Source organism: Watersipora subatra, chromosome 7 (assembly GCF_963576615.1).
Source record: "Watersipora subatra chromosome 7, tzWatSuba1.1, whole genome shotgun sequence".
In the NCBI taxonomy this organism is placed as follows: Eukaryota; Metazoa; Bryozoa; class Gymnolaemata; order Cheilostomatida; family Watersiporidae; genus Watersipora; species Watersipora subatra.
The window spans coordinates 60,748,039-60,764,526 of record NC_088714.1 but is presented as its reverse complement, the minus strand read 5'-3'; the positions used below and the strand labels follow the sequence as shown (position 1 = coordinate 60,764,526).

At 35.4% G+C, this 16,488-nt stretch overlaps 2 protein-coding genes across 2 annotated transcripts in view; both read right to left on the bottom strand.

The window, feature by feature from the left end:
• Positions 1 to 1,930: 1,930 nt before the first annotated feature.
• LOC137400091 (uncharacterized) lies at positions 1,931 to 9,057 on the bottom strand. The gene is made up of 5 exons (XM_068086399.1): positions 9,008 to 9,057; positions 8,661 to 8,756; positions 6,113 to 6,298; positions 3,975 to 4,190; positions 1,931 to 2,530 (listed from the first exon to the last, which is right to left on the bottom strand). The coding sequence occupies exons 2-5, from the start codon at positions 8,752 to 8,754 to the stop codon at positions 2,370 to 2,372; spliced, it is 657 nt and encodes a 218-aa protein (XP_067942500.1). The 5' UTR covers positions 8,755 to 8,756; positions 9,008 to 9,057; the 3' UTR covers positions 1,931 to 2,369.
• A 6,358-nt stretch (positions 9,058 to 15,415) lies between these two features.
• LOC137400942 (microtubule-associated protein 10-like) overlaps positions 15,416 to 16,488 on the bottom strand; it is a 39,438-nt gene continuing 38,365 nt past the window's right edge. The window contains exon 16 of the mRNA XM_068087280.1: positions 15,416 to 15,987. Coding sequence (XP_067943381.1) covers positions 15,818 to 15,987 — 170 coding nt within the window. The 3' untranslated portion in view covers positions 15,416 to 15,817. The remainder of the gene's footprint in view (positions 15,988 to 16,488) is intronic.

The window sequence follows — 16,488 nt, the reverse complement described above, 5'->3', positions numbered from 1 at the left end:
AAAGCTTCCATTATGTGTAAGTTTTACCAGCTTTGCCGGTTTAAAGTTTAAATGCTGCCTAAAGGTTTTGTTTTAAATAATTTTGAAAGTGTAGCAATTTTCTAAAGGAAGTCTTTTTATGAGTTTTTTAATTTGATATTTTTAAGTAGCTTATATAAGAGTTGCATGATGCTAAAATAAAAATACATTAAATGTTTTACAAAGGATTACAAAAAATATTTGCATTCAATTTATTTATGTCGACAAAAAGTTTATTTTTGAAAAACGTAACTAGTAAAGGAATAATTACTTCTCTACGGTGAGAGTACTGTAAAGATTTGAGTTGTCTCTTTATGAAAATAGAGAGAGCACAAATGAAGTAAAGGATTTTTACAATATTTTTATTGTTCTTATTTAGTTTTATTTTGTATTTCACAGTTTTGTTCCAGTTGCACAGTTTTCTTCTTTCTTTTCATTAAAAAGGTTCCACACTAAAATCCTTAAAAAATGTAATAAACAGGAAGCGTTTAAACATAGTATGTTTAGGGTGAAAATTGAGGTGTGAAGTGGAGTTTTACAATCTTGACATGGTTTGAGCAGAGCTTTCAATAGTTAAAAATTCTACAAGAGACAAAACTCACTAAGAGATAATTTTCTTGAATGATCTAAAACAGTAATTTTGCATTTGCACCATAGAAATTAAGTTTATGACTATGTTGACTATGCTTGGATCATTTTGCATACTTGAAATGAACCACCTTGAAACGAATTACTTTGAAACCAACCACCTTGAAACAAACCACCTTGAAATGAGCTACCTTAAAAAGAACCACCTTGAAACGAACTATATTGAAATTAACTACCTTGAAACAGAAAAGATTTTGATGGTACTAGCACTGATCAGGGCTTCCTATGCCTCAAAATCTCCTGAGCCAGAGGAAACACACAGTCAATCATCTGAGTAAAAATTACACAGAATTTATGGAAATTACCAGAATAAAACGTCTTAACGGGGCTCTAACACTGCGAGTCCCAAGAGCTACTCCATGAGGCAATGGCTCCAAGAATAATGACTAGAGACCAAGACTAGATGATTTTATCGATATCCTGCTGTGGTGACTGGAACCCTGATCCGCTACTTAACAGATCATAGCGCTAACCCTCAAACTGTGGTGACTCCTGCTAGTTTCTACATTAGGCCATAAATTATGTGAGCCAGTAGAGTCTTCTCAACACCAATAAAACCTGGCAATCCAAAGTAATAACAGAAATAATGTCTGGTGACTACATTTAGAAAGTTATGTAACCTTTTATCCGAACTTGATATGAGTCAGCCCTCTAAACTTTGCCAAACAATTTGTCTGAGACTTCTTATCCAGTTTTTAGCTTGCTGTACTGATCAACTAAATCTGAGTGTTTCTTAGTTCATGCAAAAGGCAATGGTGATACTGTTTCCAACCAGAAACCACAAACATCTGTACAACATTCTAACAAAAATAGGCATCTGTACATGTAGATTATTGTTTATATGTACACAAATATTAGCATATTCACATCTGTGTCTGTGAGACTACCCCAGTGCTTTATATCTTGGCAGCAGTTTACCTTTTCATGGGCGACAAACCCCAAGCGTTCATCACTTTAAACCTTAAGCAATGGTTTATCAATTGTACTGCCGCAATACAGAATACTATGTCATATTGCGACATATGGCAGATTTTTCCTGAATTCACTAGTAGCTAAAAACAAAGTTTCTAACTGCTCCAGTGTGGGATATCTTAGATTAGCATCACAGTAAGATTTAAAGGATAATCTCTTGTAATAATCTTTTTTATTTCAGTAAGTCTGAAATCAAGAAGGACTTATTAAAGGATTTACTGTACTTCAGTAAGTCCCCTAATGAGGGTAGTCACGACGTAAACTCCCCAGGTGCTAAATAAGATGGAATTAGTACCAACATCAATCTTTATTAGATCCATAAATATTATGACAAAAATGTCTTGAATAATTCAAAATAAAAGAAACTAAATTTCTTTTATATAGTATCAAAACCATTAAGATCTAAAACATTGCAATAGAAAACTTGAGCAGTCAAAATAAAACTGCACAGATGTGTAGTCTGTGCTGTTAGGTATTAGATAGACTGTTTTAATACTGTATAATGCCAACAATGTTACCAGATTGTTCATTCCTGAAACAAATCAAAAAAATTAGTTGAGGAAGAGTCTGTTTTAGAAGCAAACCAGCACTTGAGTGTCTTTCCTAATATGGTAATTAAAGAACTTCTTACTCCCTATATTTAACCCTTCTAATCTTTATCGTTGGCGCCAATAAATTATGTATGGAAGCGGAGTGAGCTTTGAGAAGGTTGCTTCTGTTAAACTATGAAGTTATTTCTTCTTTGAAGTCTCACACCGTTTGCCATAGTATGAGTAATATTCATCTTTAGGACAGTCGCACCAGAATCCCCTACACTGGTTGTAGCAAACTCCTCCGTTCAAACATCCTCCATACCGGACACAATAATCGTCATCTGGCTCCCCATCGACGCCTACAATAGACGCCGAGTAGCTTTATAATTTGCATAAAAATAGGTAATCCCTCTATGACTCACAAAATACTTTTTATGGTTTACGTAAATGAAGATTTATTTTTTTTAAGTCCGTACACCTCAAGCTCATGTCAAACATTCCTTGAGCATGACGTTTACTATTAGCTAGGTTTGTTGATTTTGTGATCGGATACTGCTATGGTAAATGTCGAGCCACTCAAAACTGTGTCAATGTAGGTACTTAAACAGTGCAAGTAGTGTACGTACTGTAAATACTGAGCCATTGCAGGTACTGTAAATGCTGGACAAACGTAAGTGCTGTAAGTGATGTATCAATGTAAATATTTTAGGTGACCACTGTTTTCAAGGCAAGAACATCCTACGTCTAACTATAGTTGTGTTATTCGCACAACTTAAAACAGAAAATAGTGATGCATCAACACTTAGTTCCACATGGTGCAAATTTGTATCTGCAGTTTTAAAAAGCGCACGATTTTATGGCAAAACTGTACATACTGTATATTTATATGTATTAAAATTATTTTGGATTTAAAAAAAAACTGTTGCTACAAACGGCTGATGTAACTAGATTTAAAAACTAATCCATAAAATGTTTGTGAGCGAAAGTGACATGAACTTAATTCAAACATAAAAAATTCAAACATGAAAGTGAGAGACATGTACCATAACACAACTCGTCCAAAATAACAAAGCGACAAAAGTTAATTGATTGTCTATTATTAGTTTGCTGAAGGATATGTACTTGGAACATTTTTAACTCTCATCAAAGTTAGTTGCAAAATACTTTGTGAGCGCTGAACAATGGTTATTCGAATAAAAATCTAATATAAATGGCACATATTTTTGCAAAAACCTCCAAGAAATTTGCTTTTCAGAATCATAGCCAAAGCATATAGACTAAACATTAGAGGACTTAGCAGAGGTATAATAGTAAATTAGCTTTGCAAACAACATTCAGCTGGTTGCGGTGAAACAGTGGCAGTAAAACTATAAACTTTTAAAGATCTTCTCTAGAGAATCGCACCACGTTTAGCTGATTGACTAGGAACTTGCTGATCAACCAAAATGTCACAATGAACAAAGGAAAAAATAAAACCAACTTATGACCACAACAAACACTAGTAATAACATTTTTGTCAGATTTATGTTTAGAAAGTTGTCACCATTTTGCTAGTTAGTTGATGCGCGTAGTAAGAATTAGTACAGAATCAGACAGAAAGTTACTGTTGATGCCATAGTATATCAGCTAACCTTGTTTGATCTTAAAATTCTACATGGTTTTCAAAGCAAAGTTCTTCAATTTATGGATCATTTAGACATAGCCAAAGACAACTCACGTATGTAAAAATATGGTTACAGATCTTTTTCTATTTCTGACAGAGCAGATTTAGAATGAGAGTTTTAAGGAAACTAATAAGCTTACATATATTGTTGCTGCCGGATCCATGTGCAGCGAGAACATCATAAAATCCAGTAGGCTTGGAGCAATCAAAGTCACCTTCCCAGTCAAAATCACAGAGGCACCAGCAGCGGTCAGCCTCGTAAGTGAGGATTCCTCCGTTGTAACAGTATAGGCTGCCATCTGATGCGCAAGGTGGAGGGATCTCAGCTGGCTGGTTTGCCCTTTCACACTCATATCCTATAGAAAACAACATGGCCTGTTATTTGGCAACTTTAGTAACTACCTGTCTTGTGCTCACAGCCAGTGGGCTGAATATGTGTGACATTAGAATGCTTCTCAGAGTTGGTCTCTATGCATAGATTGTTTTTGCAAAAATATATGGTTGAAGAAGATTTTTGCCCCGATGAGACCAGCTGTAATAATACCAGAACTTGACTCGCTATCATTGTAAGTACAAACTCTCAGAGTTCAAAGCAAAATTTGAGCAAATGATAGTCTTGGCATATGAGGTAACTTCCAACCCACGACAACCTATGCTTCTTAAAATAAGGCAGCTATATGAGTCAAAATAGAACAACTGGTAGCAATCTATATTAATAAATCCACTTCGAGACTGTGTGTGTGTCTATTAGTCTGCCTAAATCTTATATTTTTGACTAGTTTTATCAAAAATCTCACACATTTGCTGTGTGCTTTCCGTCAAGTCGCTAAAAATATTTGACTTCAAAACTCCATCAGGTTTCTTTAACAGCAGTCTCTTGAACCCCCACTTGTAAACCATCTGATTTAAAATGAAAGAGACGCTACAAGTTGCCACGCTTACTGCCAGTAAAAAATAGAACATACGAATAATAAAATAGTATATAAATTAAATTTGGTGTAAGTAAGAGTAAGTTACACCATGAATATTTCTGCTATTCATTCTATTACCAAACCAAGTTGACATTTCTATTGATGCACCTCAAAATTAAAACAACAACAAAAACTTAATTTTTATCGGGTCTAAAAATAGAACATGATTTTAAGTTAACAGCTTGCTAGCGTTGGTAAGCTAGAAGTTCTTGCAAAATGCAATAAAGCAGTTGGTTTTGCTATTTTTAAAATTAGTGTGGCTAACAGAAAATATTGTGATGAAAAGTCTAACGTTCGACATTATTTAATAGTATATATACCATATGTCATGTGGATTCATTTAAATATTAAATTTATTAGTTAAAATTTAAAGCCACAAGTAGAGAATAATTAGTGTCATAATGTATACTATTTGTACACGTATAAAAATCATTAAATAAAATATAAAAAGAACTCAGCTGTTAGTAAAAAACAACAAATTTCTCTCAAGATCAGCTCTCATCAGGCGATAACTTTTAATCTGTTTATTTTGAAAGTATGAAGTATTATAAAAATTGTTACGGAATAGGAAAAGCGCTTTTTCTAGCGTAATTTTTTGACTTGTTTTCATTTTCTATGTAAAAAAACATAAGATCCTTAACATTAGAGCTAAGTTACAACGGATTCTTTCCAACAAGAAAGAGCGCAGACACTTTTTGAAATAAATAATTCAGAATTTACAATCCTTACTAAATTGCAAGGATAGCATGTCAGTGTTATCATATTTGTGTCCTCTTCGTAATTGCACAATTTTATATTTTTAAAATGAGGAAATATGAGTCCCTGACAGCAGGAGAAACAAAGGCAGCCTGCAATAGACCGCTATGAAAAAATGAGTTTGAAAACAGGAAAGTGAGAACATTGTGCAGTGAGTCATTATTCAGTGTCTTTAACATCTTAAACTAAAATAGGCTGATTTAGGTGCTTTGACCTAAAAATGGATGAATGATATTTTGTTTTTGAAATAATTCTAAAGCTGTTTAATATCATTTTCAAGCTATTACAATATACTAGTGAGTGGCTGATTAGCACAGCTATTAGTGTTAAACTTCAACGCTAAAAGTCGTAAGTTCAAATCCTGTATGATGCAAATCTTTTTCCACAACATCTAACCGAGACTTCTGACAAACGGACATGGCCCTTGTTATAGTACAAATCAGGAACTTGAGCAACCGCAAGTGACCTAGTAATAACCTATTTCTGAACTCACCAAACTATTATAGTACATTTATAGATGAACTGTCAGGCCTTTCTTTATTCTACCTTACCAATGTTGGTGTCCCAGTTGATAGTGCAAGGGTTACGCTCGCCCTCAACAAAAGAATCGTCTACCCTAGAACCAAGTGCACAACGTCTGGGTATTGTGTAGCTGTATCCTGCCTCATCTACCAGACATTGGTGGTACCAGCATACACTCCTGTCATCAGCAAACTTGTATCCTTCACCCAGGCAGTCTGCAGAGACACCAACAAGGGAATGTACCTCAACTCACTTCAGATATAATCAAAGAGAGTAGGGTCACTTCAAATAGGATTACCATAGTAAGCATGCATAATCTATGTGGGATTATCTCTATGTGAAACTGGTTACTAATCTGGATTTAGGCTGGTACCTCAAAGCTTCTGACGTAGCTCGACAGGTGGATTAGTGTCACTAGCCTAAGGTACAGTGCTCAAAAGAATGTTACACGTGTAATAAAACTGTGAACCAGTAGCTAAATGACGACCTGAGGCTATTTAATGCAAGAAGTTGATAATTTCTGATTCTTAATTCTGTTCAAATGAGATGCTATACTATAGAATGGTTGTTTCAATTTTCTGATGTACGAATAAAAATTAGCCCGGTCATTGGTTAGATATGAAGCAGCAGGTATTTCCTGAATACTACAAAAATTCGCGACTCCGTGTCGACATTTGCTGTTCAGTGATCGGCTGAGGATTAGCCTACTAATTTCCTTTAATTATAGTATTGATAACCATTCAAGAACAACTCATCCCTTCTGACAGGCAGAGACCAAGAGTTAGTTTATGTCTAGCTCTGAAGAGAGGCTCTGACTAGCAATTTAAGTTGGATAAAGCATGCCTGGCTATAACTTAAGCACATTTCACTAAACCTATTAACTCATACTGCTGCAATTTCCAGAAAAAGCCGAGTTTTCAATAGTTACTGTAATCTTGCTGCCAGTTAACTAGCAAATAAAACAACCAATTTGCGCATCTTGCAGCAACTTTAAATTGACAGAGGCCAAATGTCCTGATAAGTGAATCTTTCAGCCCATGAAATATACAACTTATTTTGGTATATTGTAAATACTACTATTAAAACTCTGGTCAGAGATGCACTATATAGACGACCAATGAAAATTTAGAGCAATATAGGTGTCCCCTGAAAAGATCAAGAGGCACTTTTAAGTTCATCTGAAATAAGAACATCGAATATTACCTGAAATCTGTAAAAATGAAATTTGAACAGGCAGAAGAAATTAACAAGAATAAAAAGGAAAGTCATAATAAATCAGGGAAAGCTGCCTGAGCTGGAGAGACAGCGCAATGATTAAATCTCAATGATGCAGATGATGATATAAATATAACTGAACCGATTGCAGCTTCATGAAAATACACCTCAGGTATTTCTATTTTACTTTTCACCGCTCGAAAAACATCTTTAACAGCAATATGGGTACTGAATAAATGAATTATTGTTATTTTCATTAATTCATAAAGAATTGGCTAAAGAATTGCCATGCACGAGTATTCAAAGCAAACTATGAACTCAAACTAATTTGAATGAAGTTTTAGTGTTCGTAAAGTGATTGGAAACGAAAGCAAATCTATTTTATCTTAACAAATTATATAGTTATGAGTGTTTTAACGCATTGTTTGACTCAACCCTTTAATTATAACCTCAAGCTCAGTTAGCCCTGCAAGCACACTCTGTTTAATATTTTCTCTCGAGATTAATCAACATTGCGTTACTCGCTTCATCAGATCTGTGATTCCTTTTTACGGAATCCGTCAACTGAATCTGAGTTGCTGTTCGCTTAGGCAGCACTTATATTGTTAAGTTGCCTAAATTATTACTTTTTGCTATGTAAAACATATTTATCAATCAATCTCAGTCTGTCATAGTGTCTGTCTGTTAGTCTGCGTGAACGCAATGCCTTTCCACACTTTTACTCGATTTTGTCCAAACTCCAAACACATTTGCTCTGTGCTATCCTACAAGTCACCAAATATTTGGTTTCAAAACTCGTTCCTGAGAACCAGCCTCATAAACACTTATCTGATTAGAGTCTTAAGAATGCTTCTTTGCATGCTGTAAGTAACATTGCCATCAATGAACACATTCATAGATTGTTGTCATAAAAGCGGTGTAGCGATTTACGTTGAAAATCTACATGCATTCTACAGGCTTTCTGATTAGAAATTAGAGAAATGCTGGACAGCGCCGAGCTTAATGCTAGGTTTGTAATGAATTTATCGAAAATTTAAGCTATTCATTTGTGGTTTCAGCCAACTTAGCTGCTCAAACATTACAAAAAAGCATAATTATCCATTGTTTCTACAAGATCCCTGATGTTGACGGAGAAGAACTGTTTGGGTGTCTTTTTTATAATTTTGCGAAAAGTTAAATCTTTTTCAAATCAACCAGTATATTCTAGGATATAACAAGTAGTCTAGCTAATTTAAAATCACAGTAGTTTTTTTCACGCCATAAATGAGAACTATTTAAACACAACTGAATGAAATCTTAGAAACTTGAGAAAATCAAGCATGCTTGAAGACTTGTATTAAAGGCTCAAAGAATCACACATACCTGATGCCGGTCTCACAGGATTTCCTGGTCGAGCAATGATCACCTCAATGCCAAGACACAGAACGACAAGCGATGCGAGGAGAGCACGACCCATGACTATAAACGACAACAAGTGTGAATTGATGCAGCCAAAAAACTGACAAATCTATTTTAGCATCAACAAAATGACAGATAAAAAGTTGACACCGCATCTAAGCTATAAATAATAAGCATCGCACACTTTGATCCGGAGAAAGACAAAAACATCACTAAAGACATTTGTATGCATGTGCTAAACCAATTGTCTATGGTAGCTTTTTCAATCTTCCACTATTGAATGACTTAAAAGGTATTGCTAGCGTACTTACTGGTTGTGTATTAGTATCCAGCGAGGAGAGAGCAGCGTATGATCCCTTAGCCGTCTGTCTTCACAGTTTATATACATCGTGGATCAAGTCTTACCTAATCTCATTCTCGGCCAATCCAACTTCAAGAACAACAAGGTTGTGACGTTTTGTATTACCATTATTGTCTGTAACTGTTATTCGTCAACATACGGTTGAATGAACAGAAGCAACTGACAGCTAATAAAAATGGGGCTAGGCAAGATGATGAGGCCCATCAATGATCTCTTACGCGATGAAAGCATGTATAAGGATCTAAATGAAGTTGCTTCCTCCTTTAGGGGCTGTTTAAAATGCCTTTAACATTTTGAAGCATCTTGGATATAAAAGGCTATAAACTGGTTTTAAACATATAATCAATTGAAAAACAAAGATCTAGCACACAGTATAGATAAAATATACAAATAGCTTGTAAGGATGTAGCTTTGCTTTCCTGCATTCACATCATCAAACTAGCGGACATTTTTGTGTGTTGAATGTTTACACTATTAAAGCTCCTCTGAAATATTTTCAACTGAGGTAAAACCATTATCAGACAACTTTTTAACTGCATTTTTGTGTTATTTTCAAACTAAAGCTATCTTACATTCTCTTGTATCAATTTACATCCATAACTTTACATTTGTCTTTTTGTTTCGTTGATAGAAATATCACTCAAACGATTTGCTCTGATTTAAAAGAATGTACCAATCAGTCGCTAAAATTAGAATTCTCCGGCTATCACTAGTACTGGCTGGTCTGTGTCTACAAGTATACTACCATTAAACTAAAACAACCGATTAATAGTTTTTTTGTAATTCAATGAATAAAAGGAAACAAACAGTTTTTGTTTGGCTACAAAGATGCAAAACATGACCCTAAATGATTTATTATTTAATTGAAGGCAAAAACTAGTTACATGTATTTAAAACAGAAGTTAAAAATTAGAAGAAATAGCAAATAATTAAAATTGCAAATTTAAAAGTCAATCTCGTGAAGTTATTACCACAGCACGCAATGCAAATTGCAAACTTTGAAGCAACCATATGAACCAAAATTGCTATCACAATAAGCTTTTGACATGTTGCAGACCCATGCAATTATAAGGATGGATCAAGAGTGACACGAGTGGGCGGGTGTCAACGGAAGGTTATAAGTGTAACACAGTTTTAGTGCAGTACCATCAATTTTGCCATAAGAATATGTTAAGTCTATAGAGATGTTTTAGGTTATCATTCCTTCAACTTCAGCTTGAAGAAAGTTTTACAAATGGTATAATTTGATAAAAAGCACATTTAAACATGTTTGTCTGTCAAAATATTTCCAACCAGAACTTTGTTTAAAAGACAATAATACAATATTGTCAACCTCTCTTAGGATTGTAACATGAGCAAAGGTTGTAGCCTACAAAAAAGTTAATTTTTAGGAGCAAAGACCGGTTTTAGCACAAATAGACCTAATACTCTCAGCTACTCTTCGGTGTGGCCACATTTGAACTCACAGTTAATCCTAATAGAGATGATAATCTCAAGGATAATCTGATCATTCTATTAATCCCCTTTGACATTCCATTGAAGCGGTGGACCATCAGCGGTTGCATGAAGTTTAGTCTATGATAGTCTCACAAGTTACAAACCAAAATAAGAACAGCTGTTACAGGTTGACTTGCAACAAAATTCACATTACAGTTATTTAGTATCAAAAGATTCACCATGTCTTACTCTGTTGTGTTGTAGGTGTAAAATATGTGGAAATGCGATTACAAGCTCTTAAAAGCTCAAAAACGAAAAGCCGCCGTAGATTGAAATCTGTTTATTTATCTGGCGTAGTCATTACAGTTTGGTTATTGTCTTGTCACGTGATGTTCTCACGTGAATTGAAAAGCCAATAAAATGCTCAATATAAACTTATCGTAGCACTAGTTTATGACAAACTCTTCGGGTTTTACCGAAGAGCCCGTATCAAATATAGATGCTCGCTACTTTACAGTTTTGTTTCAGTTTGGTCTAATTTATAAGTCATAATCTGATCATGTGACCCAAGACTTCGCAAATAATTTTTGCAGCACTTTTCGATTATCACAGGTGACCATTGGGCTCGTCATGATTGTCAGACAATGATATGTACTCCTTCGAGGTAAGGTTAAAAAATTAAATGAATTTTTACGGTAAGTTATAAGATATCACTGCTAAAAGTGACAGCAATACAATGACGATAAAATAGACGCGTAAGAACAATAAACATGGTTTTATTGAATGCGTGAACTATATTTGTGAAAATATTTCAACGAATAAGGTTGCATGAAATTGTAAACAGAAACCACCTACCACAACTACATCACATTTGAGCCGTTTTGGAAAGAGAATCCAAACTACGGTGGTCTCGTGTGGCTGCGATTAACTGTTTGTTTTTGAGCTTTTGAGAGCTTATAATCACATTTCCACATATTTGGCACCTACAACACAGCAGAGTAAGACATGGTAAATCTTTTGATACTAAATAACTGTAATGTGAATTTTGTTGCAAGTCAACCTTTAAAGATGAACTTTCACAAAATTTTAGTACATGTATTTTATCTGAAAGTATCAGTATTTTTTTAACAGCTGTGATGGTTTTTTGTGTGAAGTAATCTGACTGCCCAGATTTTTCAAGATTAAAATCGAATGGAACAAAAATTGAATTAAAAATCAAATTAAAATCAAATAAAATCGAAAAATAATATAATCGAAACAGAATAGCAGTGCGTAACGCCGCAACTTGAATGCAATAGCTGATTTTGACAACAAGAAAGAGAGACAGGTAGCCGCTCAACTAGTGACATAATTTCGGCACACATTTTTCTTACGAGCGTTTCAACTGCAAACAAGTTTAGTCGATTTTAATCTTGGTACATCCTTGGTAAAAAACAATTGCAAATGATAAAAAATTACCGATACTTTCTGTTAAAACCTACTAAAATGTTGTCCAAGTTCATCTTTAAAACTTGCATGATTGAGGTGAGGTAGCAACCCCCTTCCATGTAAGTTATGATGATGATTTAGAACACCAGCTAATTAATAAGTTTCCATACAGTGATAGTGTAGTTGGAGTGTTATTGTAGAGTGATCGTTGTTCAATGCCTTATGCCAAGGTTGTATCTTTATGAGGTCAAGGATAAAACCAATATATTGAAGCGTTTCAACAATAAAAATTTCTGCACATGAAGCTACAGGCAAGCAAAATCTATGCCCACGCACACATGCGATACCGTTGGTCACCAAGGTCGTTTCCATCGCACAAATATGACGCACCGCACTGATGTTTCGCTTTTAAAAAGCGACACTGAATCATGACAGAATGAGAGCGACATGGCTGTTCCCATGATGCCATTGCTGAACTATATAGAGGTGTGTCGCTAAGCTATCGCTGTATAGTAACTTAGTAAATGTAATACTATAGGACGTTCACACTATTTTACGGAATACCAAGAGAGATGCCGATCGATTTTTAGAGATAGTAAAGTTGGTAAGTCATCATCTAAGAGTTGAATCAGTAGAAGCTGGTTGACACTTTATCGAGGTATGTCGGTGTCGTCTTCTCGGTGATTATCCGTCGATTGTATGCAGCTGTCAAACTTTCCTGCTAGTTCATCTGGCATCCATGACAGCCTGTGCAATGTGTACCTTTTTGGCGATGGAGATCAGTCATTGCTGATTCCCACGGGGCTAGTATTACATCGTTTCGGCGACTGCATGAGAACGCTATGCTGCACACATTTCACTGATGTAAACACGGATAGGTCTGTGTGAGTGTGAACATTGTTTTTACAGACGATCAACAAAGTAATGTGCAATGAACACCGACATATGACGATATAGTGCGCCAAAGCCTTCACTGGCCAGGGCGAAGGTTAAGTCTGAAACAACCTGAGTTAAGAGTAGTATGTAAGAGAGATAGTTGCAAGGAGATCGAGTTTTAATAAACTCCTTTTTGCATCTGCCCCTCTTATGTACTGCTCTATAAATTTTTAATGCCCTCAGCCCTCCCATAGCAAACATCAAAGGTATATGACAAACTTTCGGTCGAAGCGGTTATTCATTTGCTAATGTAGAACTTGAACTAGTCAGTTTTATATAAACTCTTGACGTCTCTAATTCTATTCTAACATTGCAGTTTTTGTCTGTTTTCTTTGTTGTTCCAATGTGATCTCCTTTCTGAAATGAACTAAGTTCGAGCAGGAAGAGAAGGCTCATGTTTAAAAAGTGGGTATCTGTCACATTGCTCGCCATATACCTTACCATTACGAAGCGTACAGCAACCAAGGAGAACAACATAATGAAATACCTAAACAATGAACTTCTTTGTAAAAGTTGGCCATTTGCTGAGGTCGTATGATGTTCTACTCCAGCTACTCAGTAGCTGGAGTATTATAGCTTTTATTATAGCTTTTGCCCCCTTCAGCGGCTTTATGGGCTGGTTTACAATTTCTGATTGAGAATCTCTTAGGAAAACTTCAAGAGCTGCTATCAATAAGATGTTTTGAGGAAATGTTCATTAGGTTGCGCTTTAGAATAAAGTTCCTATTATGAGCTTAATATGGAATTAAAACAAGTCAATATTATTTCACATATTCTCAAGATAAGTTTTCAGCCTTTTTATCTGAAGAGGCGTATTATAAATGTGTGGGAGATGAAAAACATGTTAAATAATTGGTTGACATTCTGATATTGAAGTGGTTGTTGGCAAGACAAATGCAGATTGTATTAGTGGAAGTACCCAAATTTATCCTTCCTTAAGAAACTCTTTGATGGACTCTTCCATATATGTATGTTTCTATGTCCTGTTTAAAATGATTTCAGCTTGATTGGACAAGACTTGACACCACTAAATGTGTAGTGTCAAGCCTTGTCCAATATGAACTAAATCCTTCAGTGACTTGAGTTTCCATCTTTTCAGTGAAACAAAGACCATCTGACAGGTTGGAAAAGGAAGTGTTGTAAGGCTCACATAACTTGCCTTTGCAAGGAGCTTGTTAGGTAAATCAATAGAAACTGGGAGACAAGAGCTTCAGGAAATATCTCTGAATGTTTATCTCTATCACTGTTTCCATAAATTAAGCCCTGGTTGAGTTGGTCCATAAATAGGTCTCCAATAGAGACACAAGTAGCATATCACAGACAGAGCAATGTACATAAAAAGTAGTCATTGAGCAGTGCAAATGGTGACATACATTGCTGTGTGAGACTGGGACAAATTGTAATGATCTCAAAATATCTACCTTTACAAAAATATGAAACACAAAATATTTTAAAGACAATGTCTTAAGATAATTACAAACGACTTAATTTTGAAGGAGTGTTTCTTGTTTGCACATGGTTCGCATGAATGCCAAATAGAGAAAGACTAATATTATAGAAAATATAGGCGCAGTTTTGGCCCAATCATGCTGCCTCTTTCCCTGTACAGAGCCCTAAGCACGATTATACCAAGAGCTAACCTCCTGACTTGTTCTCTGTCTATGAGATTAGCTACCTGTATACATTTAGTTGCATTAAGGGTAGTTATATAAGACCTAAACAACATGAGAAAGATCTGAAACACTCAAGACAATGGATGTCAGATACTTGGGTCTAGCTTTGATTCATTGGTTACGTTCATTCTGGTTTCATTCATATCATTGCTGGTCCGGGGCAGAAGGTGCAAGTATTTTTATGTTCCCATCCTGGTTATCACTGAATTCATTATAGTATGTCCATATTATTAAAAAAAAACTTGAGGCAAATCCTATTACAACTGTTTAGTCTAGAATTCATGTCTCTGACAGTAATAGCCCGGATGAACATAAAACTGGGCGTAACTGACAGTAATTTCATAAAGTAGTCACCAGCGATTCGGATAAAGCTACCAGTGCCTAGGATTAACCGAGAAACAAAGGCTAATAAAAGAATTACTAGAACCACTAATTAGGAAAATCTTACATGTCTGTAGCCTCTATTAAATTTTATGTAAGTCATGTGAATAACAGAGCTATTGCTACTCATCAAGGTTATGTATGATGGCTTCACTTGGATCAGCTTGTTTTGCTTTACCATAGTATAGTGGCATTATTTTTATCATTTTGCTGATCAGAAATCTGGTCTTCTAAACAAAGATAATGGTCGAAAAATGTATGTTACCATCAACAAAACTGCCTTTTAACCTAAAGAGCAGCAATATACACCACTTTTTCTTCTCAGGAAGGGTGATCCAGGAGTAGTAATCCTACTCTGCTATAGACCAAAGCCTATCGAGATTGTTCATGAATATTTTTTGCGAGGTGTAAGATTCCTAGCACTTAACTTAGCAATGGTGGTTATCCAGAAAACTTCACAAAGGGAGTTGGCAAATACGTCTATTTGACTTAATAAATCTGTATTCACGTTGTAGAAAAGAACAAAGAAAGAAAAGAACTTTTTAAAAACAAGTTTTGGATCAACTGCTAGACCTGAAAACTAGAACCTATTGAGGATACAGTGATAGCGTTGTCTATAGATGAGACAGTCACAGTGATGGATGAAAATACATATGCAGCAGAGACACAATCACAAAACAAACCATGTTGCCTGAAAGCAGCGTTGAGGACGGAATAGAGATCATACGTAGATTAAATAATTTAATAAAAAGTAATATCTGTAGCTAAAAATATTTAAAAATGCTAGAAGCTACTAATCACTGAATTTGTCTGACTTTGTTGAGTGGTAAAACATTGTGACTGGTAATACTTGAAACCTGAAATCTTTGCTGGGTATGTTAATCACTCTCAGCACTGCTGCCCTGTCAGCCCTCACTAGCAAAGGAGTCAGATCCATAACTGTATCTATGGATGCCAAGAGGTGAGGAGTTATCCCACCCACTAGGAGAATTAGTAAGAGAGTAATCGTCTCCCATGTCAAGAGATACATTCTCCCTTTCGTGGTGTCCAGTGCTTTTGGAAGACTGTGTTTTCCCTAAACAGATAGAATGTTAGCATTTTAGACAGCGATTACTGGTGAGCAAATGATAAGAACAGTTGACCGACTCTGGCAGCAAAACGGTGAACAGCCGTAAGAAAATAGAAAACAAGTTTTCGGTAGCAATGCTCTAAGTTTTGGTAAAAAGTTACGCTAAAGAAAGAGTGATACATCACTAAAAAATTCTACACTTCGTAACGAAAATTCAAACAAACTAAAAGACCCTTGATAAAACATGCCAGAAGTTCAGTAGATCAGAAAATACAAGTTTTGAAACTATTGCGCATTTTATTGCCGGTGCTCTACGTTTCAAAGTGAAAGAATACTTTAAAATATGGAGAAAAATTCAAAATCTTGTTCAAACCAGTGTGTCAACAAATGCAACTCGGAAAAGCTCTCACACTAGAATGGCCGTGCGGGAAAACTTTCAGGAAATTCTGCGAATAATTTTGAGTTTAGTCATAGAAGGTGATGCAAGAAACTGATTAAGAACAAGGG